A 26,985-nucleotide genomic window follows, 5' to 3' on the forward strand; every position below is an offset into this window, starting at 1 on the left:
TTGATGGCCTCGCGAATGTAAACATACAGCAAATTGAACGAGGAGAAGCAGAGTTGGGAGAAAGAAAAACTATGTTAAAATCCCGAAAAGGATGTGGAATTTACCGGGATACGTTAAATAGGGAAGCCAGGGACCGGTATATGGACAAAATTAGAACTATTAACGGTTTGGATTCATATGAAATTTGCAGTTCACAAATGGATGGGTTCAGGAGCTGCAGATCATGAAGCCTATGTAACGTTAACCTTTTACCTTGAAGCATTCTGCACCGTTCTGTGTTCTCAGGTTGCACTACTTGCAAATAAACACTGAAAAATATCTGATTGTGTGACACTTCTTGCTTTTGCACATTATACTGATTTAAGTATATTTATTGTGAAGATTGTGGGTATGGATGCAACAGACGCTTATGGCTGTATTTAATGCACATTTATTTCAGCACAACGCTAGGGCTCATGTTTGTCAGAGTAAGTTACAACATACAGACACAATCTTATAGAGGAATGTCATGTCTTCATCCTTGCTTGGCAACACCATGTGAATCGTTACTTTATCTGACAAAATAGTGTACTTGTTGCGGACGGTTCCAATCACCCTTTACACGTGAATTCGTCTCCGTGGTTGCGCCTCCAAGCAGGAAAGCGGTGGAAAGTTAATCCATTTTCGACGCCAAATTAATCAAATTAAGACACACGACTGAGAGGGAGTACGTCTATAAACAGTGCGTAGTAGTCAGAGTAGAAGTAAAGGAGGCCATCAACATGGCCGCCACGCCAAGTAATGACGTCAGACGCCCGAGCCCTATTACAGGAAAACACATAGATGAAAAATAAATCAGACTTACAGGTTGTGGCCTGTTAACAGCTTCTGTTTGTAAATCCAGCTTTCAGGACAAGCCGTTGTGCATATCCTGTATTGAACTCGCGAAGATTGTGGAAGTTGTCCTCCGTGAAATGTGCAGCGCGCGCGTCGTGCATCCACGCACTGGCAGTGTTTTTTTCACGCAGCTGACGTTGTGCAAATCCGGCATTGAAATCGCGAAGATGGTGGAAGTTTTCCTCCGTGAGATGTGCTGCAGGGAGCCCCGCGCGCGCCTGTTCCCCGCTGTCTCATACACACGTGCATATAACATGTTGTATGTTAAACGCTCTGCAACGCACCCCCGTCCCAAGGAAGGCTGAACAGAGCAAGTACCCCAGACCTGCAATCCGGATGAAAATAACAGTGTTTCCTCGGCATCTCGGCAACAACACTCCAGCCTAACTATACCACAACAGCGCCGCGATACAAAATGGCGCCCCCGACCCCCCTATTTAAATTTCTCGGAGGAGGGGTTTATGTAAATATTGAGCCTGGTGATGTCACCAACCCTGGAGGAATGTCTGTAGTCGCCTGCTGGCTGTTTGCTGTAGTTCTTAGAAACTGATTTCTTTAAAAGCAAATATCTCCCTTTGCTTTAAACTTTGAACCTTGTAACTTGCAGATGTTGTTTATGCTCAAGCAGCAACATTACACGCTAGCTAAAGTTAGAATAGTGAAATCGTGGTTTACCACCCCTTTAACATTAGTTAATGCACTGTGAACTAACATGAACAAACCATGAACAGCTGTATTTTTATGAACTAACGTTAACAAAGATTAACTGAACAGAGGTGTTGTTCATGGTTAGTTCATGTTAACTAATGCATTAACTAATGTTAACTAATACAAGCTTATTGTAAAGTGTTACCGAAAATATGTATCCCCTTAAATGACTGTCATTTATACTTGATGCACAGCTGTTTTTTGTCAAGTAGCCTAGTTAACATAAGTATTTAAAGTTTGAAACACATGTCTAGACCAATTTTTTTGCGATGCCTTCACCCTGCCTTTGAAGTTATGAAGCAAACTGAAGTATTAGTTTACTAGTTCAAGCGCAGTCTTAAACTCTGATCTAATAAACCCACTGCAATCTTCTTAATCATTTACCCTGCAATGCATGCATCATCGTGTAAAGGTGGGTGGGCTACAGCTGTACGCTCACTGATTGGCTGAAGCTGTCAAACTACCGAAACCCAGAACGGACATAACGCATTTTTCGCGTATTATCATGGCAGACGCACCTACAGCAGCCAGGTAAGACTTTGTATGTATCTTTTAATTAATAGTCTCGAATATTTTACATGTGATTTGCAGTATCATTCAACCTGCCAAAGTATGAGCTTTCATTTCGTAATAACACAACATATATCACATTTCGACATAAAGTCTTTGCGAGTCGTCTAGTTTTGCTGTAGCAAAAGCACCTTCTGTAACAGTTAACGTTAACTAGTTTCAGTACTGTTTCCTTTTATTGTTCACAGTAACAAGGCGATTACAAGTGTCTACAATGACGTGAAGGTATGTATTTTTCCAAACATTAAAAACGAAACTCTGTTGTTGACATTTAAGGGCCGTTAAACTAAACTAAATACAACACTAAGCTGTTATAGTTTACATCTCACATCGCAGCGCACACTCACCATAATAACATTTTAATTTGATGATTTTTATGATCATTATGAATTTTATTCTGCATTAATACAGGAGTACTATGGAAAGACCCTGAAGAAGACATCTGACCTGAAAAGCAATGCCTGTGTGCCGTCTGCCAAGCCTGTCCCTGCATACGTGAGAAAAGTGATCGCTGAGATCCATCCGGATGTCATTGCAAAGTGAGTTTTACATGATTCATGTTGTGTTGATGCATCACGGACATATAAAAATGTCTTCAAGTAAAACATGGCAACAATGATATGGAATGGAAGTGAACTCAAAAAGCTTGAAAACCACATAAGCCCACTTTTAGCTCAATTTGAACTTCTAAATAGAAAATAATCAAATGCTGTATTGTGTGATTATAATATTTCATTGGTATATATATATATATATATATATATATATATATATATATATATATATATATATGTATATATATATATATATATATGTTTTTTTTACTGTTACCTAGGCTGGATTTATGTTAAAATCAGTAATATTATGAACTATTATTCCAATTTAAAAATAACTATTTTCTATTTTAATATACTTAAATGCAATTTATTATTTTGATGGCAAAGCAGAATTTTCTGCATCATTACTCCAGTCTTCAGTGCTGATTTGATGTTCAAGTTACATTTCTTCTTCTTATTATTATTATTATCATCAGCGTTTAAATGGTTTGTGCAAACCATGATACCTTTCTTTCAGGATTTTTTGATGAATAGAAAGTTCAAAAGAACCGCATTTATTTGAAATATTGTCATTTTTAATTTAATTGGATGCATTCTTAATATAAGTAGTCATTTCTGAAAAAAATAACAAACAGAACTTTTAAATCTTAGTATGTATGAAGACTTCAGATGCAAAAGCCTCTAAGTCCGTCTGACGTTTTTCTTTAAAATAAGCATTTTTGTCAGGCTTTATGTATAGGTTTCTACCTACTGGTACTTCTGAATGGGCTGAGGCTGGGATTTAGTGGGTTTGAAGTGAAAGTATTTTATGAACATAACATATACTATGTGCGGAGAGCATTCACTCTCCGCACGTGTGTATATATATATATATATATATATATATATATATATATATATATATATATATATATATATATATATATATACACTCACACACACACACATAAACACACATATATATATATATATATATATATATATATATATATATATATATATATATATATATATATATATATATATATATATATATATATATACATATACATATACATATACATATACATTGCCGTTCAAAGGTTTTTAATCGGTAACATTTTTTATGTTTTTAGAAGAAGTCTCTTATGCTTACCAAAGCTGCATTTATTTGATAAAAAAAAACTAATATTGTGAAATATTATGAAAATGTAAAATAGCTTTTCTATTTGAATATATTTTAAAATGTAATTTATTTCTGTGATGCAAAGCTGAATTTTCAGCATCACTACTACAGTCTTCTGTCACATGATCCTTCAGAAATCATTCTAATATGATGATTTGCTGCTCAAGCAACATTTATGATTATTATCAATATTGAAAACAGTTGTGTAAAACATCTTTTTAGGATTCTTTGATGAATAGAACTCTCAAAAGAACAGTATTTATCTGAAATAGAAAGCTTTTGCAACATTGTACTACCGTTCAAAAGTTTTGGGTCAGTAAGATTTTTTTTTGTTTTGGGAAAGAACTTGAACTAGAAATGAATATATTTATTCCTCAAGGATGCATTTAAATTGATAAAAAGTGACAGTAAAGACATTTACAAAAATATTATATTTAAAATAAATGCTGTTCTTTTGAACTTTCTATTCATCAAATAATCCTGAAAAAAAATGTTTTGCACAACTGTTTTCAACATGTTTCTAAAAATGTTTCTATTTTTGATAAAATAAATACAGCCTTTGTGAGCATAAGAGACTTCTTCTAAACACATACATCTTACAGATCAAAAACCTTTGAACGGCAGTGTGTGTATTAAATAAAGCATTTAATAATTTTTTTTATTAATACATACTTTATTGGAAGGTTGTTCTCATATTAATACAAAAAAATGAATCTTTTGATCAATTTGAGTGCTTAGACCTTGTCTTATAACAGTTATGATACTTCTGACATTTTATTTTAGCATTCTTTGTATTTTTACATCTAGCCTTTCGCCTTGTTTCAATGCTGAACCCTTGGTGGCATTATAACTAGTTTCCATCCTCTCAGGTACTATGGCTGTGGTCTGGTGGTCCCTGAGTGTCTGGAGGGCTGCAGGGTGCTTGATCTTGGCTGTGGGAGTGGACGGGATTGCTACATGCTCAGCCAGCTTGTAGGAGAGAAGGGACACGTCACAGGCATTGACATGACCGAAGATCAGGTAAATCGCTTTCAACTACAAATTAGGGTTACAGGTTTTTGAATAATAATATACACAGTGAATTAGCAATTTTTTTGTGCTTTTCATATTTCAGTCCTTTCAATTCAAAAGACAAAACCTGTTTAGTTTTCTCCAAACAAATGATGAGATTAAAGGCCCGTTCAAGAATGACTATAACAGTAAAGATATTGTTTTACAAATCTTTCTAAATGTAAAAGCTTTGCAGAGTCCACACCACAACTACAATGATAATATATATCACAGAGGAATGGTATAGTTACTTTTGCAATTATTATTATTTTTTCAGCTGATGAATGATAAAAAACATTGACAGCAATTTGAATCCATTTAAGTGTTCGCACATTTAAAGTGGCAGATGACAAAACTGTAGTGGGTGCTTATAATAAACAGAGTGATATTGTGTGTTGTTGTGGACACTAATATAGTTATCGTCATATTTATTAACTTATATAGTTATCGTTCTTTGTGTGAATGGGCCTTAATAGTGATTAAGTGTTTTAATAGATTGAAAATCTTAATTAATGTTTTATTTATTTAACACATCCTAAATGTAATGTCAAAAACATATATGTGGCAACAAAGTATATGTGAACTACACAAATGTTTTTTTTTTTTTTTTTTTTGCAGCTTGAGGTGGCCCAAAAGTACATTGACTACCACATGCAAAAATTTGGTTACAAAAAGCCAAATGTGAATTTTGTTCATGGTTACATTGAGGCCTTGGCCGAAGCAGGTCTGGAGGAGAAAGCATATGATATCATCATGTAAGCTTTCAGCGTTTCAAAATAGTAGCCTTAAAGTCACCATGAAATGGAAGTTGCGATTGTATTTTTATCTAGCCTGGATGCCAGCCGAACTTAGCTCCGCCCACAACATTTGAGGTTGGGATGTTCGGTTTGGACTTGATCCGTTGTGGAGCAATTATGCTCGAACCAAAGCTGTTCGGACCAATCATATTGTCAGGGCGGGCTTTATACGATGATGGACAGTAACGTAACCATCCACGTCATGAGCGCTTGGGTTGAATTCGTTTGAATCTGAGTATGACGACGTCAGGCTAAAGTAGGGTACTCCGTGTATACTTAAATAATTTTTACAACACCGGCAAAGATCGTTTACAATCATCTTCTACTTCTATTTCTTCCAGTGTGTGTGCTGTTGACAACTATGCGTTTACATTTTTTTAAAATTAAACAATACAAAACATCACAGTATTAAAGCAGTACAGATAGACATGTAAACAACAACTATGTTAGTGATGTGTCGTTCATGAATGATTAATTATTTTTGACCTAATGTTTAATGTGCCAACAAGTTGTTTCAGAGAGCGATTAGTTCATTTTTTGTTGACCGTACATGCACTATGCCATCGGTTCTGTTCAGGATCTTATGCATTCAGCCTATGGGGCTGTGAGTTGGTGAACGAATGACTCGAACCTGAAGACTCGAGAGGCAAACTAATCTTTCCAGGGAACAGACATGATTTAAATGTGAAATGACAAAAAGAAAGAACGACTCGGATTCGGAGCCGAGGTGAACTAACAGACTGCATAGCCTGAATACCATGCTGAATACCCAGCTAAGCAATTAATTAATAATTTCTTTCTTAAAGTCTAGCCTTGGCTGCATTAGCTTATAATTTATTATTTATTCTAAATGTGATCAACGTTTGCATAAATACTAGATGTGTTGGGGAATTTTGGGGGAATTTAACATGGGACATTTTAATTATATTCTGCTGAAATGAACGAAATGACTTGAAAAAAGAGTTGTTCATTTTGCTGAACGAGTTTCAAAGATCTGAGTCCGTAAAATGATCCTAACTTCCCAATACTACTATGCGTCGCTCAACATACGTCACTTACTCCGTTGCTCTGATTGGTTGTAGGTCTATCCAATTGAGTGCAGAGGCATTTCGGTTGAGACGCACCCCATAATCGCAGCCCAATGGAGCAGTATCAGACTCATATTCTGACTAGAGTTGAGTAAGACAATGTCAGGCAAATTTTTATCCCTATTGTTGTGAACGCCCAAATGGAACATATGCCGCATTAATACAAAATAAATAAAAATAAAAGATTCATAATAAATACTGCAATATTCCATAAAAACAAGATTAGTCCATTTTGATTTCATGGTGACTTTAGTCTTAGTAAAACATTACTATTCTCATAAGACTGGTGTCAACGTGTTAGTTACAGTCTGTTCAGTTTCCTTTTTTCTTGCATAAACAGCCAATTAATTGGTGGATTTGGTTCTTTTATTTCTCTAGATCAAACTGTGTGGTGAACCTGTCACCAGATAAAACCAGTGTCCTGAGGGAGGCTTACCGTGTACTAAAGGTAATTCTATTTCATACTCACACCTGTGTATTCTGGAATTCAGAATTAAATTATTTAATTTTCCAGTTATATTTTCCCCCATCTCTGACACTTGGAAGCTATACTAATTATAACATTATATGTGTACCTTGAATATTTGAAATGAAGCTGGGCATTTTTGTACATTTAGCTCATTAACAAACAAAAAGGATTTTGATTTTCTTTGTTTAGGATGGAGGGGAATTGTACTTTAGTGATGTTTATAGTAATGCTAGAATCCCAGAAGACCTCAAGGCCAACAAAGTGTTATGGGGTAAGAAAATATCCTAAATTTGATCCTAATTAGCCTATCTTTCTAAATGTTACAAGGTATAGTTTAACTTTAGTTGTGCCACTGTGCCACTAAACATCACAAATAAAAACTCACACTGAATTTGAATATTTTGATCAGGTGAGTGCATCAGTGGAGCATTGTGGTGGGAAGACCTGATACGACTGGCCGAAGAAGTTGGGTTTAGCAAACCCAGACTGGTTACTGCTAGCATCATCACTGTAGGCAACAAGGAACTAGAGAAACTTCTTGGTGAGACATTAAAACGGTGAAATGTGCCACATTTTGAATGGTAATTCCTTTAAGGCTCAATCACAGCCATGCTGATCTTCAGGTCCAACAACACTCTTGCTCTTGTGAAATTGGTTAAAGGGATAGTTCACCCAAAAATGAAAATTAGCCCATGATTTACTCACCCTCAAGTCATCCGAGGTGTATATGACATTCTTCTTTTTGAAGTCCATAAAAAATTCATCTGTCCGTCAAATAACGTGCTCCACGCGGCTCCGGGGTGTTAATAAAGGGCTTCTGAAGCGAATCAATGCGTTTGTGTAAGAAAAATATCCATATTTAAAAATGTATTTCATTTTTTTCTATGGCTCTGCATCAGCCATCCCGCACCATTTGAGGTCGGGATGTTCGGTCTGGACTTGATCCGTTGTGGAGCACTTATGCTCGAACCAAAGCTGTTCGGACCAATCAAATTGTCAGGGCGGGCTTTATACGATGATGGACAGTAACGTAACCATCCACGTCATGAGCGCTTGGGTTGAATTTGTTTGAATCTGAGTGTGACGACGTCAGGCTAAAGTAGGGTACTCCGTGTATACTAAATATATATATATATATATATATATATATATATATATATATATATATATATATATATATATATATATATATATATATATATATATATATATATATATATATATATATATATATATATATATATATATATATACATACATATATACATATACATACATAGAATCCTCATTAGTGCCTGCGCGGATCGGTCGAATGAGGCATCTACGTATATATACAGTGAGGAAAATAAGTATTTGAACACCCTGCTATTTTGCAAGTTCTCCCACTTAGAAATCATGGAGGGGTCTGAAATTGTCATCGTAGGTGCATGTCCACTGTGAGAGACATAATCTAAGAAGATAAGAAATCACAATGTATGATTTTTTAACTATTTCTTTGTGTGATACAGCTGCAAATAAGTTTTTGAACACCTGTCTATCGGCTAGAATTCTGACCCTCAAAGACCTGTTAGTCTGCCTTTAAAATGTCCACCTCCACTCCATTTATTATCCTAAATTAGATGCACCTGTTTGAGGTCGTAAGCTGCATAAAGACACCTGTCCACCCCATACAATCAGTAAGAATCCAACTACTAACATGGCCAAGACCAAAGAGCTGTCCAAAGACACTAGAGACAAAATTGTACACCTCCACAAGGCTGGAAAAGGCTATGGGGAAATTGCCAAGCTGCTTGGTGAAAAAAGGTTCACTGTTGGAGCAATCATTAGAAAATGGAAGAAGCTAAACATGACTGTCAATCTCCCTCGGACTGGGGCTCCATGCAAGATCTCACCTCGTGGGGTCTCAATGATCCTAAGAAAGGTGAGAAATCAGCCCAGAACTACACGGGAGGAGCTGGTCAATGACCTGAAAAGAGCTGGGCCCACCGTTTCCAAGGTTACTGTTGGTAATACACTAAGACGTCATGGTTTGAAATCATGCATGGCACGGAAGGTTCCCCTGCTTAAACCAGCACATGTCCAGGCCCGTCTTAAGTTTGCCAATGACCATTTGGATGATCCAGAGGAGTCATGGGAGAAAGTCATGTGGTCAGATGAGACCAAAATATAACTTTTTGGTCATAATTCCACTAAACGTGTTTGGAGGAAGAAGAATGATGAGTACCATCCCAAGAACACCATCCCTACTGTGAAGCATGGGGGTGGTAGCATCATGCTTTGGGGGTGTTTTTCTGCACATGGGACAGGGCGACTGCACTGTATTAAGGAGAGGATGACCGGGGCCATGTATTGCGAGATTTTGGGGAACAACCTCCTTCCCTCAGTTAGAGCATTGAAGATTGGTCGAGGCTGGGTCTTCCAACATGACAATGACCCGAAGCACACAGCCAGGATAACCAAGGAGTGGCTCTGTAAGAAGCATATCAAGGTTCTGGCGTGGCCTAGCCAGTCTCCAGACCTAAACCCAATAGAGAATTTTTGGAGGGAGCTCAAACTCCGTGTTTCTCAGCGACAGGCCAGAAACCTGTCTGATCTAGAGAAGATCTGTGTGGAGGAGTGGGCCAAAATCCCTCCTGCAGTGTGTGCAAACCTGGTGAAAAACTACAGGAAACGTTTGACCTCTGTAATTGCAAACAAAGGCTACTGTACCAAATATTAACATTGATTTTCTCAGGTGTTCAAATACTTATTTGCTGCTGTATCATACAAATAAATAGTTAAAAAATCATACATTGTGATTTCTGATCTTCTTAGATTATGTCTCTCACAGTGGACATGCACCTACGATGACAATTTCAGACCCCTCCATGATTTCTAAGTGGGAGAACTTGCAAAATAGCAGGGTGTTCAAGGGACTTGAGGACTTATTTTCCTCACTGTATATCTTTGATCGCGCCAGTATTTTGACCTTATTCACCGGAAGTTATGGCGCTGGGAATACTAGATGACATTCGTCTGATAAGAGGTAAAAAAATAACATAAATGCTGTTCGGTTTCTCTCAGAAACCGATCGTTTTGTGTCTTAAGACATCAATGTGTCGCCACGAGCCACATGGTTTAATAAGGATTCGTGTGTCTATGTGTTTTTACTCTCATTGCTCTCATACTCCAACATGACATCATGACTTTGCGTAAACATACACGCCACTTTCTAAAGCCAAATGGCGTGTTATCTGTACGCATTTTGAGCTATCCGCGTGTATGTCTACGCCGTGTGATTCCGCGTGTATGTGTACGCCCCGAAACGAACCATCATCTCCGCGTGTATGTCTACGCCGTGTGATTCCGCGTGAATATAAATGTATTTATAAACATACTAAATTATGTTTTTTTGAAAATCTAAAAATGCAGAATGTTTCTTGTGATGGGTAGGTGCAGGGGCTGTGTGTGTGTGTGGGTGTGGGTGATGGGTGTAGGGGGATAGAATGAAACGGCATTGATAAACACGCTAAAAAGCGATTATGCGTCTTGATAGCACGCCAAAAGGGCATAGCGAATTGGCGTGTCATACATTCGCCATTTCATGAGATCAGTCTGCATACTCTAAAATATCCCCATTGACATGCATTATACGACTATGACACTGCAACGGTTGGAGTTCAAGAAATCTTCATTTATGTTCTATTGAAGAAAAAACGACACCTATATCTTGGATGCCCTGGGGGTAAGCAGATAAACATACAAATTTTGTTTTTGGGTGAACTATCCCTTTAAGGCAGTGGTCTAGAGGAAATTATTGCTCTTATACCACAGTGACCACATATGTACTGCATGTGTAAATATCAAAACATTTTTATTAGGTTTTTGTGCCACAAACTTTTGTGTAGAACTATTAAATTTCCGCAACCAGCGGAAAAACATTGAGAAGTGATGACTGCAGTACATTTCTTTACCAAACTCCATATATATATATATATATATAAGGCAAAGGCAGCTGTGGAAATAAATCTGCATTGTTTATCCTTTTGATCTTTCATAAAAAAAAATCACAAAATTCTAACCTATCATTAAAGAAAAACAATTGAAAGTGGGGGGAAACTCACATTATGAAATAAATGTTTTTCTCTTATACACAATTATTGGCACCGCTAGAAATTCTTATGAGTAAAATATCTCTGAAGTATATTCCCATTCATATTTAAATTGTTGTTTTAGCACACCAGGGTGACTAGGAGCATAAAATTGTCCTGCCATGACTTCCTGTTCCACAGGAGTATAAGTATGAGGAAACACAAAGGCCAATTTTCCTTAAATCATTCAACACAATGAGTATAGTATAGTATAGTTCTGATATGCAGCAAAATATTGTTGAGCTTCACAAAATAGAAAGTGGCTGTAAGAAAATAGCTAAAGCATTGAAAATTTAAATTTTCACCATCAGGGCAATAATTAAGAAGTTCCAATCAACTGTTACGAATCTGCCTGGAAGAGGACGTGTGTCTGTATCATCCTAATGCACGGTGGGGAGGAGAGTTGAGTGGCCAAAGACTCTCCATAGATCTCAGATGGAGAATTGCAGAGATTAGTTGAGATTTGGCATCAGAAAGCCTAAAAAAAACAACAGCTCCTACATCACCACAAGTTATTTGGGAGGGTTTCAAGAAAAATCCTCCTCGCTCATCCAAAAACACACCACTGGAAATTCAAAAGGGACCAGATGAAATCAGATGATGTGGTCAGATGAAACTTTAAAAATAGCTTTTTGGCAGCAAACCCACCAGATGGGTTTGGTGCAAACAGGGATGAAAAGTACCCCATGCCCACAGTTAAGAATACAGCTGGATCTTTAATATGTGGGCCTATTTTTTTGCTGGAGGTCCTGGACATCTTGTTCGGATACATGGTATCATGCATTCTAGCAAATACCAACAGATGAAAAATCAAAACCTGACTGCTTCTGCTAGAAATCTTATAATGGGCCGTGGTTAGATCTTCCATCAGGACAACGATCCAAAACAAAATCAACACAAAAATGTGTCCCTGAGCACGAAATGGAGCTTCTGCCATGACTGTCCCAGTTCCCTGATCTGAACCCTATAGAAAATGAGTGGGGTGAACTGAAGAGAAGAAGCACCAACATGGAGATGGGAATCTGAAGGATCTGGAGAGATTCTGTATGAAGGAATACTTTCTGATCTCTTGTCAGGTGTTCTCAGGCATTTTAGAAGAAGTCTCAGAACTGTTATCTTGAGAAAAACATTTATTTCTTATTGAGGTTTTGCCCCCACTTTCAATTGTTTTACTTCAATGAAAGGTTAGAATTGTGTGAATTTTTTTGAATGAAAGATCAAAAGTACAAACAATGCAGATTTATTTTCTTAGCCGATGCATTGAACATTTTGGACGGTTTGCATTAATGCTGAACATTCTGGAGGAAAAAAGTTGCGGCAGTGCACACACACACTGCAAACCGTGGACACGCGCACCAGGAGCAGTGGGCAGCCATTACATTAAGTCATCTGCATTTCCATGAAGTTAAACCTTTGTCATCTTTGTCACATTGATTAAATGTAAAGATATTTATAGTTTAATTTTGAATTGTAAAATTTGTTTAGGTGACTACAAATTTGTGTCTGCCACGTACCGGCTCTTCAAGTTACCAAAAGGTTCAGAGAAGAGGTCCTGTCTGGTCATGTACAATGGAGAGATTATAGGTGCGGAGGAAAGCTTTGAGTTTGATGCCCAGTTTAACTTTAAGGTATGTAGTTACATCCAGTATATCAGAACTGAACTACTTATTTACCAGAGCTCACAAAGCATATCAGATCCTGCACATTGTTTCTATTCTTTGTCCCATTAGTAATGATTGTTTGTTAAATAAATTAACAGTAATGTTATAATAACATCCATGGCTCAGCTGTATTTGAATCTTGAAAATATGTCACTATCATGTTGTTTGGATAATAAGTGTCATGTAAGTATGAACTTAAATATTTCTTAAAGGTATAGTTCACTCAAAAATGAAAATTCTGTCATCATTTACTCACCCTCAAGTTGTTCCATATCTATTCTTGGGTGGATAAATGGTGACAATTTTTATTTTGGGGTGAACTATCCCTTTAATAACTATTTCTTATATTCCTAGATTTTACTTTGTTTGTCATATGGTGATTAGTATATGACAATTATATGCATATGCAATAAATGCTACATTTAAATACATAGTTAAATATGTTCCATAAAAACCTTGACATATATTTGTTCAAAAGTTTTGGTTCAGTAGATTATTATTATTTTTGTCAAATAAAAGATTACTTATTCAGCAAAGACAAATTGTTCAAAAGTGGCAGTAAAGACATTTATAATATTGCAAAAGATTTCTATTTCAAATAAACACTGTTATCCTTTGAACTTTCTCTTCTTCAAAGAATTCTGAACAAAAAAAAAAATTAAGGAGCATTGTTTCAGTGTTAATAAGAAGAAATGTTTCCTGAGCACCAAATCATCATATAATAATTTCTGAAGGATCTTGTGAAACTGAAGACTGAAGTAATGATGCTGAAAATTCAGCTTTGCGAACACAGGAATAAGTTAATAATATTTTACTTCTGTATTTTGTTCATAAGCAGCTTCTTTAAAAAAAAAAAAAAACATCCTAATCTCAAACTTTTGAAAGACTTGTACTTTGTGAACAAGCATAATCAAGACAATTGTGTGTGTCTTTATCTAGGTTGATAAAGTGATGGAGGTGGATGGTAATGTGGGCAGCATCTTGAGTAACTCCAGATTTGCTGAAGAATTCACATTTCAGCCTCAGGGGGTGAACAACTCCGCCTCTGGAGGATGCTGGGCCAAACCCAAGGTAAGTGACTCATTTCCTACCATGCCTCAATTTCTTAGCTTCTCTCTATCGGTAATGCACTTATAGTATATCACACCTGTGCATTACACAGTATTATAACGTTTCAGTTGTAAAATCGTCCCGGTCGTGGAACACTGGACCAGCTCTATACCCTTTCCAGGGGGCTGGAGGGTTCATGGGAGTTTGCCCAACCAATCCACATGTGTTTTGTGGATTTGGAGAAGGCATTCGACTGTGTTCCTTGTGGCATCCTGTGAAGGGTGCTCTGGGAGTATGGGGTCCGGGACCCCCTGCTTAGGGCTGTTCGGTCCCTGTACGACCGGAGCAGGAGCTTGGTCCGCATTGCCGGCAGTAAGTCAGACTTGTTCCCGGTGCATGTTGGACTCCGGCAGGGCTGCCCTTTGTCACCGGTTCTGTTCATAATTTGTATGGACTGAATTTCTAAGGAATTTTTGAAAGGGCCGGAGAGTGTCCGGTTTGGGGACCACGCGATTTCGTCGCTGCTTTTTGCAGATGATGTTGTCGTGTTGGCCTGGACCTTCAGCGTGCACTGGGACGGTTTGCGGCTGGGATGAGAATCAGCACCTCCAAGTCCGAGGCCATGGTTCTCAGTTGGAAAAGGGTGGCTTGCCCACTTCAGGGTGGTGGAGAGTTCCTGCCTCAAGTGGAGGAGTTCAAGTATCTAGGGGTCTTGTTCACTAGTGAGGGAAGGATGGAATGGGAGATCAACAGACAGATCGGTGCAGCTTCTGCAGTAATGCGGTCGATGTACCGGTCTGTTGTGGTGAAGGAGCTGAGCTGTGAGGCGAAGCTCTCGATTTACCGGTCGATCTACGTTCCTTATCTCACCTATGGTCATGAGCTGTGGGTCATGACCGACAGGACAAGATCCCCTATACAAGCGGCCGAAATGAGCTTTCTCCGCAGGGTGGCTGGGCGCTCCCTTAGAGATAGGGTGAGAAGCTCGGTCACTCGGGAGGAGCTCCGAGTAGAGCCGTTGCTCCTCCACATCGAGAGGAGCCAGCTGAGGTGGCTCGGGCATCTATTTCGGATGCCTCCTGGACGCCTTCCCAGGGAGGTGTTCCAGGCACGTCCCACCGGGAGGAGACCCCGGGGAAGACCTAGGACATGCTGGAGGGATTATGTCTCCCGGCTGGCCTGAGAACGCCTCGGTGTCCCCCCGGAAGAGCTGGAGGAAGTGGCTAGGGAGAGGGAAGTCTGGGCGTCTCTGCTTAGACTGTTGCCCCCGCGACCCGGCCCCGGATAAGCGGGAGATGATGGATGGATGGAGTTACATTTTTGTTGCAATTTTAGACTCATGATCTTTCAAAATAACAACTGTGTTTATCATCAAACTGTCATTTAGCATAAAAAAAATTCTTACTAGCCACTAAAGTCGATATACTTCAAGTGAATGAAATCGACGAACAAACTGTTGTGATGCCATTTTGAACAAAATCAGGCTAAGACAAAATCAGGCTTTTCTGGGAGTTCACTACAGCTTGCCAAAGCAAACTTTCCAGAAAAGTTTGCTCCGGCTGGTAAACTCTTTCAAACTACCATTGGTCCGTGGTGATTACATAATAGGTTGGTGTGCTCTGGAACTTTGCCTTCTTTGACATGAAAATCTGCTCCGGTTCATTTCTTCTGTTCAGTCCAAAAGCGAAAGTGACACTGACAATGAAAGAATTGCACCGCTGGGGCAAACATTTCCACTTCGCTATGATCAGATGCTTTCGTAACTACTATTATTTTTGCTGCATGTTTTTGCTATTGAGAGGAAAGTGAGCAGCACATACAGTATAACCATATTCATCTAAATGGTGAAAATTATTTGAACTTGTTTTTACCCTTAAGCGAAGAAAGAGCTTTGCCGTGAGTATATCTGGTTTGCTCTACACAGACACACAAGGTCACCCAGCTGTACCAAAAAGCCTTGACCACAAAGGAATGTCTTCCAAGCAAAGAATGCCATCTTATCAGTGCTGGTGGTGATTAAGTCTCTGCAAACACAAAAAAGGACTATTTAGAATTGACTTACAACACTCAAGTGGTCAGCCTCCAGGCAGTGTAATGATCTCTGTTGGTGGCTAGATCAGATTTATTATATTTTTTTAGAAATCCTGATCTAAAAATGTATCTAAATGTACTTTTGACTTGTTTTGGCTTCATTCTTAATGGTATAGTTCACCCAAAAATGAAAATTCTGTCATTATTTACTCATCCTCATGTCATTCCAAACCCGTAAGACTTTTGTTCATCTTCAAAACACAAAGGAAGATATTTTTGATGAAATCTGAGAGATTTTCTACTGAAACTGACGCTTCAAAAAGTTCATAAAGAGATCGTAAAACTAATCCATACGAATTGAGTGGTTTAGTCCAAAGTTTTCACGATAACATTATATGATGGACAGATTGAATTAAGGCTTTTATTCACATAAACATTTAAACGTTTTTATTCAGAAGCGTGGTTACATATTTCACAATGTATCACCTGAATGTATTTTAGATTTTCTAGTTTTGTAGAGTAATTTAAATATTATGGATTGTGATATTGACCTTGTTTGCCATTTAAATAGCCTCAATGCTAACATGGGGTAAAAAGTTTAATAAACACATAAACATTCATCAACTCACACATCAGGGTCCTGTACCCTGATGGTATTTTAACAAACTCAGGGTTACAGGATTAGTTGACAAAACCAAACCAATCTATTCAGGCTTTGTTGGTCCCATGATGCTGATCATCAGCTTTCTCTGTCAACTCAGGCTTTGATCCTATGTTTAGGAGTTTAGCTGTGACATCAGTAGTGAACAGCCAATGACATGCTGTGGATCAGTGAAACTGAGAATTACTTCTCGCGAGAGAAGAAGCAGCTAAATTTATTTCTCTCTTCTGCAGAATATTACATGATTGAAAAATATTAAGAATTTAAACAAATTTACACAGCAAGAACAAAAGAGCTGTCTATAAAAGAGGACAACTTAAAGAAAATATTCACTACGTCAATGCAAATAAAAGTTATGAAGTTAGTTTAGTTGATATATAGAGAATTGAACATTTAAGCTCACATGTAGTAATTTTTATAGCTTTATTTATTGATTTTAAAGCTCATTTGTATGAACTTTTATATAGGCTATTTATATTAATTTCAACTAAGTGCCTATTAATGATTGATTAACTAAAATTATGCATGTGTAATTGATTAAGGGTATAATAATGACATAAATTATATCTAAATCATTCAAAATTATTATTATAAAAAGCCAGACGCTTTAGTCTTTAATAGCCATTTGCTATGTAGTGACCTTTTAATTTGGAGTAGAAACCGGGGGAGTGACTTTATTGCATCAGAGGTGTGTCACTTTGCTCACAGCCGATTGGTCCAATTTCACTTTGATCTCTTATCCAGAACATAACCTGCCCTGGAGCAGGTTAGCCGTGGAGCGTAAGTTACTATGGAGTTGAACACTTCTAAAAGCCAAATAATTTTAATGGTACCTAAAACCAAGGATTAGCACAAACTAAGCTTACAAATTGAAAAGGCAAAGAAGTGCAGGGTGCTCAGGGAGTTCAATAAGACGTTTGAATGTGCTCTTTGGGGTCGGGAATTCAAACGAATGTGGAAAAATGCAAATCCAAGGCACTCTGCTTGAAATTATTAAAAAGCCTTTATTTTACTGGCCATTTCATTATAGAAAATTTTAAAAGACATGGGGAAAAAGCAACCCGAAAGCTTAAATATATCTGGCTAGCCAGCTTAACCGGCTTCATGGTATAGGCCCCAGTTTTGGTAAACCAACGGAAGCTCAAGCATGTTCGCTTGACGTGCAAGAACCAATGAAGTTCATTCTCATGTGCAGCACGTTTGAACTTCCTCCAACCAATGAGGTTCATTCTTGTGTTACGCAGCAAGTTTGATCTTCAGTAAGAACCACTGAGGTTGTGTGTTCCGCAGCACGTTTGAACTTCCTCTGACCAATGAGGTTCATTCTTGTGTGTTCCGCAGCACGTTTGAACTTCCTCCAACCAATGAGGTTCATTCTTGTGTGTTCCGCAGCACGTTTGAACTTCCTCTGACCAATGAGGTTCATTCTTGTGTGTTCCGCAGCACGTTTGAACTTCCTCTGACCAATGAGGTTCATTCTTGTGTGTTCCGCAGCACGTTTGAGCTTCAGCAAGAACCGATGAGGTTCATTTTTGTGTTTTACGCAGTATGTTTGAGCTTTAGCAAGAACCAATGAGGTTCATTCTTGTGTGTTCCGCAGCACGTTTGAGCTTCAGCAAGAACCGATGAGGTTCATTTTTGTGTTTTACGCAACACGTTTGAACTTCCTCTAACCAAAGAGGTTTATTCTCGTGTGTTCCGCAGCACGTTTGAGCTTCAGCAAGAACCAATGAGGTTCATTCTTGTGTTACGCAGCACGTTTGAGCGTCAGCAAGAACCAATGAGGTTCATTCTTGTGTGTTCCGCAGCACTTTTGAGCTTTAGCAAGAACCAATGAGGTTCATTCTTGTGTGTTCCGCAGCACGTTTGAGCTTCAGCAAGAACCGATGAGGTTCATTTTTGTGTTTTACGCAGTATGTTTGAACTTCCTCTAACCAACGAGGTTCAGTCTTGTGTGTTCCGCAGCACGTTTGAGCTTTAGCAAGAACCAATGAGGTTCATTCTTGTGTGTTACGCAGAACGTTTGAACTTCCTCTAACCAAAGAGGTTTATTCTCGTGTGTTCCGCAGCACGTTTGAGCTTCAGCAAGAACCAATGAGGTTCATTCTTGTGTTACGCAGCACGTTTGAGCGTCAGCAAGAACCAATGAGGTTCATTCTTGTGTGTTCCGCAGCACTTTTGAGCTTCAGCAAGAACCAATGAGGTTCATTCTTGTGTGTTCTGCAGCACTTTTGAGCTTCAGCAAGAACCAATGAGGTTCATTCTTGTGTTACGCAGCACGTTTGAGCTTCAGCAATAACCAATGAGGTTAATTCTTGTGTGTTCCGCAGCACGTTTGAACTTCCTCTAACCAATGAGGTTCATTCTCATGTGCAGCACGTTTGAACTTCCTCCAACCAATGAGGTTCATTCTTGTGTTACGCAGCACGTTTGAACTTCCTCTAACCAATGAGGTTCATTCTTGTGTGTTCCGCAGCACGTTTGAGCTTCAGCAAGAACCAATGAGGTTCATTCTTGTGTGTTACGCAGCACGTTTGAACTTCCTCTAACCAATGAGGTTCATTCTTGTGTGTTACGCAGCACGTTTGAACTTCCTCTAACCAATGAGGTTCATTCTTGTGTGTTACGCAGCATGTTTGAGCTTCAGCAAGAACCAATGAGGTTCATTCTTGTGTGTTCCGCAGCACTTTTGAGCTTCAGCAAGAACCAATGAGGTTCATTCTTGTGTGTTCTGCAGCACTTTTGAGCTTCAGCAAGAACCAATGAGGTTCATTCTTGTGTTACGCAGCACGTTTGAGCTTCAGCAATAACCAATGAGGTTAATTCTTGTGTGTTCCGCAGCACGTTTGAACTTCCTCTAACCAATGAGGTTCATTCTCATGTGCAGCACGTTTGAACTTCCTCCAACCAATGAGGTTCATTCTTGTGTTACGCAGCACGTTTGAACTTCCTCTAACCAATGAGGTTCATTCTTGTGTGTTCCGCAGCACGTTTGAGCTTCAGCAAGAACCAATGAGGTTCATTCTTGTGTGTTACGCAGCACGTTTGAACTTCCTCTAACCAATGAGGTTCATTCTTGTGTGTTACGCAGCACGTTTGAACTTCCTCTAACCAATGAGGTTCATTCTTGTGTGTTAAGCAGCACGTTTGAGCTTTAGCAAGAACCAATGAGGTTCATTCTTGTGTGTTCCGCAGCACGTTTGAACTTCCTCTAACCAATGAGGTTCATTCTCATGTGCAGCACGTTTGAACTTCCTCCAACCAATGAGGTTCATTCTTGTGTTACGCAGCACGTTTGAGCTTCAGCAAGAACCAATGAGGTTAATTCTTGTGTGTTCTGCAGCACGTTTGAGCTTCAGCAATAACCAATGAGGTTCATTCTTGTGTGTTCTGCAGCACGTTTGAGCTTCAGCAATAACCAATGAGGTTCATTCTTGTGTGTTACGCAGCACGTTTGAGCTTCAGCAATAACCAATGAGGTTAATTCTTGTGTGTTCTGCAGCACGTTTGAGCTTCAGCAATAACCAATGAGGTTCATTCTTGTGTGTTACGCAGCACGTTTGAGCTTCAGCAATAACCAATGAGGTTCATTCTTGTGTGTTACGCAGCACGTTTGAGCTTCAGCAAGAACCAATGAGGTTCATTTTTGTGTTTTACGCTGTATGTTTGAACTTCCTCTAACCAACGAGGTTCATTCTTGTGTGTTCTGCAGCACGTTTGAGCTTCAGCAAGAACCAATAAGGTTCATTCTTGTGTTTTACGCAGCATGTTTGAGCTTCAGCAAGAACCAATGAGGTTCATTCTTGTGTGTTACGCAGCATGTTTGAGCTTTAGCAAGAACCAATGAGGTTCATTCTTGTGTGTTCTGCAGCACGTTTGAGCTTCAGCAAGAACCAATAAGGTTCATTCTTGTGTTTTACGCAGCATGTTTGAGCTTCAGCAAGAACCAATGAGGTTCATTCTTGTGTTACGCAGCACGTTTGAGCTTCAGCAAGAACCAATGAGGTTCATTCTTGTGTTTTACGCAGTATGTTTGAGCTTTAGCAAGAACCAATGAGGTTCATTCTTGTGTGTTCTGCAGCACGTTTGAGCTTCAGCAAGAACCGATGAGGTTCATTTTTGTGTTTTACGCAGTATGTTTGAACTTCCTCTAACCAACGAGGTTCATTCTTGTGTGTTCCGCAGCACGTTTGAGCTTTAGCAATAACCAATGAGGTTCATTTTTGTGTGTTACGCAACACGTTTGAACTTCCTCTAACCAATGAGGTTCATTCTCATGTGCAGCACGTTTGAACTTCCTCCAACCAATGAGGTTCATTCTTGTGTTACGCAGCACGTTTGATCTTCAGCAAGAACCACTGAGGTTCATTCTTGTGTGTTACGCAGCACGTTTGATCTTCAGCAAGAACCACTGAGGTTCATTCTTGTGTGTTAAGCAGCACGTTTGAACTTCCTCTAACCAATGAGGTTCATTCTTGTTTGTTAAGCAACATGTTTGAACTTCCTCTAACCAATGAGGTTCATTCTTGTGTGTTACGCAGCACGTTTGAACTTCCTCTAACCAATGAGGTTCATTCTTGTGTGTTCCGCAGCACGTTTGAGCTTCAGCAAGAACCGATGAGGTTCATTCTTGTGTTACGCAGCACGTTTGAGCTTCAGCAAGAACCAATGAGGTTCATTTTTGTGTTTAACGCAGTATGATTGAACTTCCTCTAACCAACGAGGTTCATTCTTGTGTGTTCCGCAGCACGTTTGAGCTTCAGCAAGAACCAATGGGGTTCATTCTTGTGTGTTACGCAGCATGTGTGAGCTTCAGCTAGAACAAATGAGGTTCATTCTGGTGTGTTCCGCAGCACGTCTGAGCTTCAGCAAGAACCAATGGGGTTCATTCTGGTGTGTTCTGCAGCACGTTTGAACTTCCTCTAACCAATGAGGTTCATTCTCGTGTGTTCCGCAGCACGTTTGAACTTCCTCTAACCAATGAGGTTCATTCTCATGTGCAGCACGTTTGAACTTCCTCCAACCAATGAGGTTCATTCTTGTGTTACGCAGCATGTTTGAGCGTCAGCAAGAACCAATGAGGTTCATTCTTGTGTGTTCCGCAGCACTTTTGAGCTTCAGCAAGAACCAATGAGGTTCATTCTTGTGTGTTCTGCAGCACGTTTGAGCTTCAGCAAGAACCAATGAGGTTCATTCTTGTGTGTTACGCAGCATGTTTGAGCTTTAGCAAGAACCAATGAGGTTCATTCTTGTGTGTTCTGCAGCACGTTTGAGCTTCAGCAAGAACCAATAAGGTTCATTCTTGTGTTTTACGCAGCATGTTTGAGCTTCAGCAAGAACCAATGAGGTTCATTCTTGTGTTACGCAGCACGTTTGAGCTTCAGCAAGAACCAATGAGGTTCATTCTTGTGTTTTACGCAGTATGTTTGAGCTTTAGCAAGAACCAATGAGGTTCATTCTTGTGTGTTCTGCAGCACGTTTGAGCTTCAGCAAGAACCAATGAGGTTCATTTTTGTGTGTTACGCAACACGTTTGAACTTCCTCTAACCAATGAGGTTCATTCTCATGTGCAGCACGTTTGAACTTCCTCCAACCAATGAGGTTCATTCTTGTGTTACGCAGCACGTTTGATCTTCAGCAAGAACCACTGAGGTTCATTCTTGTGTGTTACGCAGCACGTTTGATCTTCAGCAAGAACCACTGAGGTTCATTCTTGTGTGTAAAGCAGCACGTTTGAACTTCCTCTAACCAATGAGGTTCATTCTTGTTTGTTAAGCAACATGTTTGAACTTCCTCTAACCAATGAGGTTCATTCTTGTGTGTTACGCAGCACGTTTGAACTTCCTCTAACCAATGAGGTTCATTCTTGTGTGTTCCGCAGCACGTTTGAGCTTCAGCAAGAACCGATGAGGTTCATTCTTGTGTTACGCAGCACGTTTGAGCTTCAGCAAGAACCAATGAGGTTCATTTTTGTGTTTAACGCAGTATGATTGAACTTCCTCTAACCAACGAGGTTCATTCTTGTGTGTTACGCAGCACATTTGAGCTTCAGCAAGAACCAATGGGGTTCATTCTTGTGTGTTACGCAGCATGTGTGAGCTTCAGCTAGAACAAATGAGGTTCATTCTGGTGTGTTCCGCAGCACGTCTGAGCTTCAGCAAGAACCAATGGGGTTCATTCTGGTGTGTTCTGCAGCACGTTTGAACTTCCTCTAACCAATGAGGTTCATTCTCGTGTGTTCCGCAGCACGTTTGAACTTCCTCTAACCAATGAGGTTCATTCTCATGTGCAGCACGTTTGAACTTCCTCCAACCAATGAGGTTCATTCTTGTGTTACGCAGCATGTTTGAGCGTCAGCAAGAACCAATGAGGTTCATTCTTGTGTGTTCCGCAGCACTTTTGAGCTTCAGCAAGAACCAATGAGGTTCATTCTTGTGTGTTCTGCAGCACGTTTGAGCTTCAGCAATAACCAATGAGGTTCAGTCTTGTGTGTTCCGCAGCACGTTTGAGCTTCAGCAAGAACCAATGAGGTTCATTCTTGTGTGTTACGCAGCACGTTTGAACTTCCTCTAACCAATGAGGTTCATTCTTGTGTGTTACGCAGCACGTTTGAACTTCCTCTAACCAATGAGGTTCATTCTTGTGTGTTAAGCAGCACGTTTGAGCTTTAGCAAGAACCAATGAGGTTCATTCTTGTGTTACGCAGAACGTTTGAACTTCCTCTAACCAATGAGGTTCATTCTTGTGTGTTAAGCAGCACGTTTGAGCTTTAGCAAGAACCAATGAGGTTCATTCTTGTGTTAAGCAGAACGTTTGAACTTCCTCTAACCAATGAGGTTCATTCTCATGTGCAGCACGTTTGAACTTCCTCCAACCAATGAGGTTTATTCTTGTGTGTTCCGCAGCACGTTTGAACTTCCTCTAACCAATGAGGTTCATTCTCATGTGCAGCACGTTTGAACTTCCTCCAACCAATGAGGTTTATTCTTGTGTGTTCCGCAGCACGTTTGAACTTCCTCCAACCAATGAGGTTCATTCTTGTGTTACGCAGCACGTTTGAACTTCCTCTAACCAATGAGGTTCATTCTCATGTGCAGCACGTTTGAACTTCCTCGGTTCATTCTTGTGTTACGCAGCACGTTTGAGCTTCAGCAAGAACCAATGAGGTTCATTCTTGTGTGTTCCGCAGCACTTTTGAGCTTCAGCAAGAACCAATGAGGTTAATTCTTGTGTGTTCTGCAGCACGTTTGAGCTTCAGCAATAACCGATGAGGTTCATTCTTGTGTGTTACGCAGCACGTTTGAGCTTCAGCAAGAACCGATGAGGTTCATTCTTGTGTGTTACACAGCACGTTTGAGCTTCAGCAAGAACCGATGAGGTTCATTCTTGTGTGTTACACAGCACGTTTGAACTTCCTCTAACCAATGAGGTTAATTTTTGTGTTTTACGCTGTATGTTTGAACTTCCTCTAACCAACGAGGTTCATTCTTGTGTTCCGCAGCACGTTTGAGCTTTAGCAAGAACCAATGAGGTTCATTCTTGTGTGTTCTGCAGCACGTTTGAGCTTCAGCAAGAACCAATAAGGTTCATTCTTGTGTTTTACGCAGCATGTTTGAGCTTCAGCAAGAACCAATGAGGTTCATTCTTGTGTGTTACGCAGCATGTTTGAGCTTCAGCAAGAACCAATAAGGTTCATTCTTGTGTTTTACGCAGCATGTTTGAGCTTCAGCAAGAACCAATAAGGTTCATTCTTGTGTGTTACGCAGCATGTTTGAGCTTCAGCAAGAACCAATGAGGTTCATTCTTGTGTTACGCAGCACGTTTGAGCTTCAGCAAGAACCAATGAGGTTCATTCTTGTGTGTTACGCAGCATGTTTGAGCTTCAGCAAGAACCAATGAGGTTCATTCTTGTGTGTTACGCAGCACGTTTGTGCTTCAGCAAGAACCAATGAGGTTCATTCTTGTGTGTTACGCAGCATGTGTGAGCTTCAGCAAGAACCATTGAGGTTCATTCTGGTGTGTTACGCAGCACGTTTGAGCTTCAGCAAGAACCAATGAGGTTCAGTCTTGTGTGTTACGCAGCACGTTTGAGCTTCAGCAAGAACCATTGAGGTTCATTCTGGTGTGTTCCGCAGCACGTTTGAACTTTCTCTAACCAATGAGGTTCATTCTTGTGTGTTACGCAGCACGTTTGAACTTTCTCTAACCAATGAGGTTCATTCTTGTGTTACGCAGCACGTTTGAACTTTCTCTAACCAATGAGGTTCATTCTTGTGTTACGCAGCACGTTTGAACTTTCTCTAACCAATGAGGTTAATTCTTGTGTGTTACGCAGCACGTTTGAGCTGCCACAAGAACCAATGAGATTCATTCTCATGTATTACGCTGCACATTTGAGCCAGAGCCGTTGAAAAACAGAGTTACGACACTTCCATAGTAACTGAGCAGCGTAAGTAAAGCGTGTCATTGAGCGACCAATAGTTCCAAACAACCAATTGTTCCAGCATTGAATCCCATTCATTTCAGTGTCTCTCAAGCACACTGAAAGTCTTAAGGGTTCTAAAGTTCTAAAAAGATTGAAAAGATTATTAAACCTCGAAAGAGGTAAAAAGGTTCCTGGCATGCTTCAGCGGATTTTTATTTTACACAAAAAGCCTAAAATATAATCTCATTGCCATGTATCGGAGACGTATGTCATAAGTGCTCTATAATTCAAATATATTTAAATATTGTACACCAAAACAAGGCTACATTTACATAGTAAATAAGGCATGGGCAGGTTTGCCCTATTAGCTCTATTATGTTTTAATGTTGGTGATTTGAAAGTGTAATAAGGAAGTGTTGAACCCAGATTGATGTTGTTTCTGTTGTTTAGACCCAGGGGTTTTACACTTATATATGCTCTAGCTTCCAAAATATGACTTTGTTAAATGCTCTATATATATATATATATATATATATATATATATATATATATATATATATATATATATATATATATATATATATATATACATACATACATACATACATACATACATACATACATACATACATACATACATACATACATACATACATACATACATACATACATACATACATACATACATACATACATACACACATACACACATACACACATACACACATACACACATACACACATACACACATACACACATACATACACATATATATACATACATACATACATACATACATACATACATACATACATACATACATACATATATATATCATACACACACACACACACATATAAATGTGTATGTGTATATATATAAATGTATATAAATGTATGTATGTGTGTGTATATATATAAACCTGAAGAGGTATAGTTTTTAAAACCATTTTTTCTGAACCTTCCCCAGACCCTAGTTTGAAAAGCCCTGTTCTCTAGTTTTATTGATTTAAAGAGATGTGCCTATAGTTTTCATTCAGAATGTCATCTTATTCGGTCCCTGAGTGCAATGAACTTTACACACGATGATATAATGGGCTGCAATTGCATAATGAATCACTCTGAAAGCTCTGTGTCATTGAGTACTGTGGAACCAAATAGCTATAAATTGTGATTAATGTAAATTACTGTACTTTCAACCACTGAGAATATTCCTCTCTCTTCAGGCAGTGTCAATGAATCCCTTTGAACTGGTCCAGCACTTGGGCGGTGCAAGTGTAACTCCTTCCACCGGGGGGTGCTGTGCAGGCCAGGAATCATGCTGAAAGTGACTCTAAGCCAATTCGAAAGCAGTTTGGTTGTTTATGATTTAAAAATAATAAATTATTGGTTGTAATTTTTAACTTAGATTTTTTTTTTTTAAGAAAAAAAATCAATAATATGTACATAATATAATATTACTCATAGTTTGTGAAAAGTAACACAAAAAAACATGCGGACATCAGTGTCTGATGTCTTGCATACATTCTTAATCATACTGATTAATGTATAGCAATATCTAGTATATCACACAGGTCTATATAGTTGTATAATCTTAAGCATTCACCTGCCAGATTTAATCTTTATTGTATCTTTATTGTATTGCCAGCTATAATCTGACTGAAAACTCAAATGGTTTATTGAACTTTTGTAATCAAATCATTTTCCACTGCTGTAATAAAAATGTTTGTGCTGACTGCCTGGCTAT

The 26,985-nt window shown here is 39.0% G+C and overlaps 1 protein-coding gene across 1 annotated transcript; it reads left to right on the plus strand.

Moving 5' to 3' along the window:
- The first annotated feature begins 2,065 nt into the window (after positions 1 to 2,065).
- Positions 2,066 to 26,985, plus strand: as3mt (arsenite methyltransferase). The gene is made up of 11 exons (XM_079811573.1): positions 2,066 to 2,115; positions 2,343 to 2,379; positions 2,566 to 2,693; positions 4,746 to 4,896; positions 5,545 to 5,681; positions 7,190 to 7,259; positions 7,470 to 7,551; positions 7,690 to 7,821; positions 12,896 to 13,038; positions 14,011 to 14,142; positions 26,465 to 26,985. The coding sequence occupies exons 1-11, from the start codon at positions 2,090 to 2,092 to the stop codon at positions 26,561 to 26,563; spliced, it is 1,137 nt and encodes a 378-aa protein (XP_079667699.1). The 5' UTR covers positions 2,066 to 2,089; the 3' UTR covers positions 26,564 to 26,985.

The sequence above is a fragment of the Gobio gobio genome (assembly GCF_949357685.1).
Source record: "Gobio gobio genome assembly, chromosome: 3".
In the NCBI taxonomy this organism is placed as follows: domain Eukaryota; kingdom Metazoa; phylum Chordata; class Actinopteri; order Cypriniformes; family Gobionidae; genus Gobio; species Gobio gobio.

Excerpts from the sequence above, each read along its gene's own strand:
- as3mt (XM_079811573.1), top strand. The coding sequence starts at position 2,090 with ATGGCAGACGCACCTACAGCAGCCAG. Across the intron at positions 5,682-7,189 it reads AAAGCATATGATATCATCAT|ATCAAACTGTGTGGTGAACC; the intron begins GTAAGCTTTCAG and ends TTATTTCTCTAG. Across the intron at positions 7,260-7,469 it reads AGGCTTACCGTGTACTAAAG|GATGGAGGGGAATTGTACTT; the intron begins GTAATTCTATTT and ends TTCTTTGTTTAG.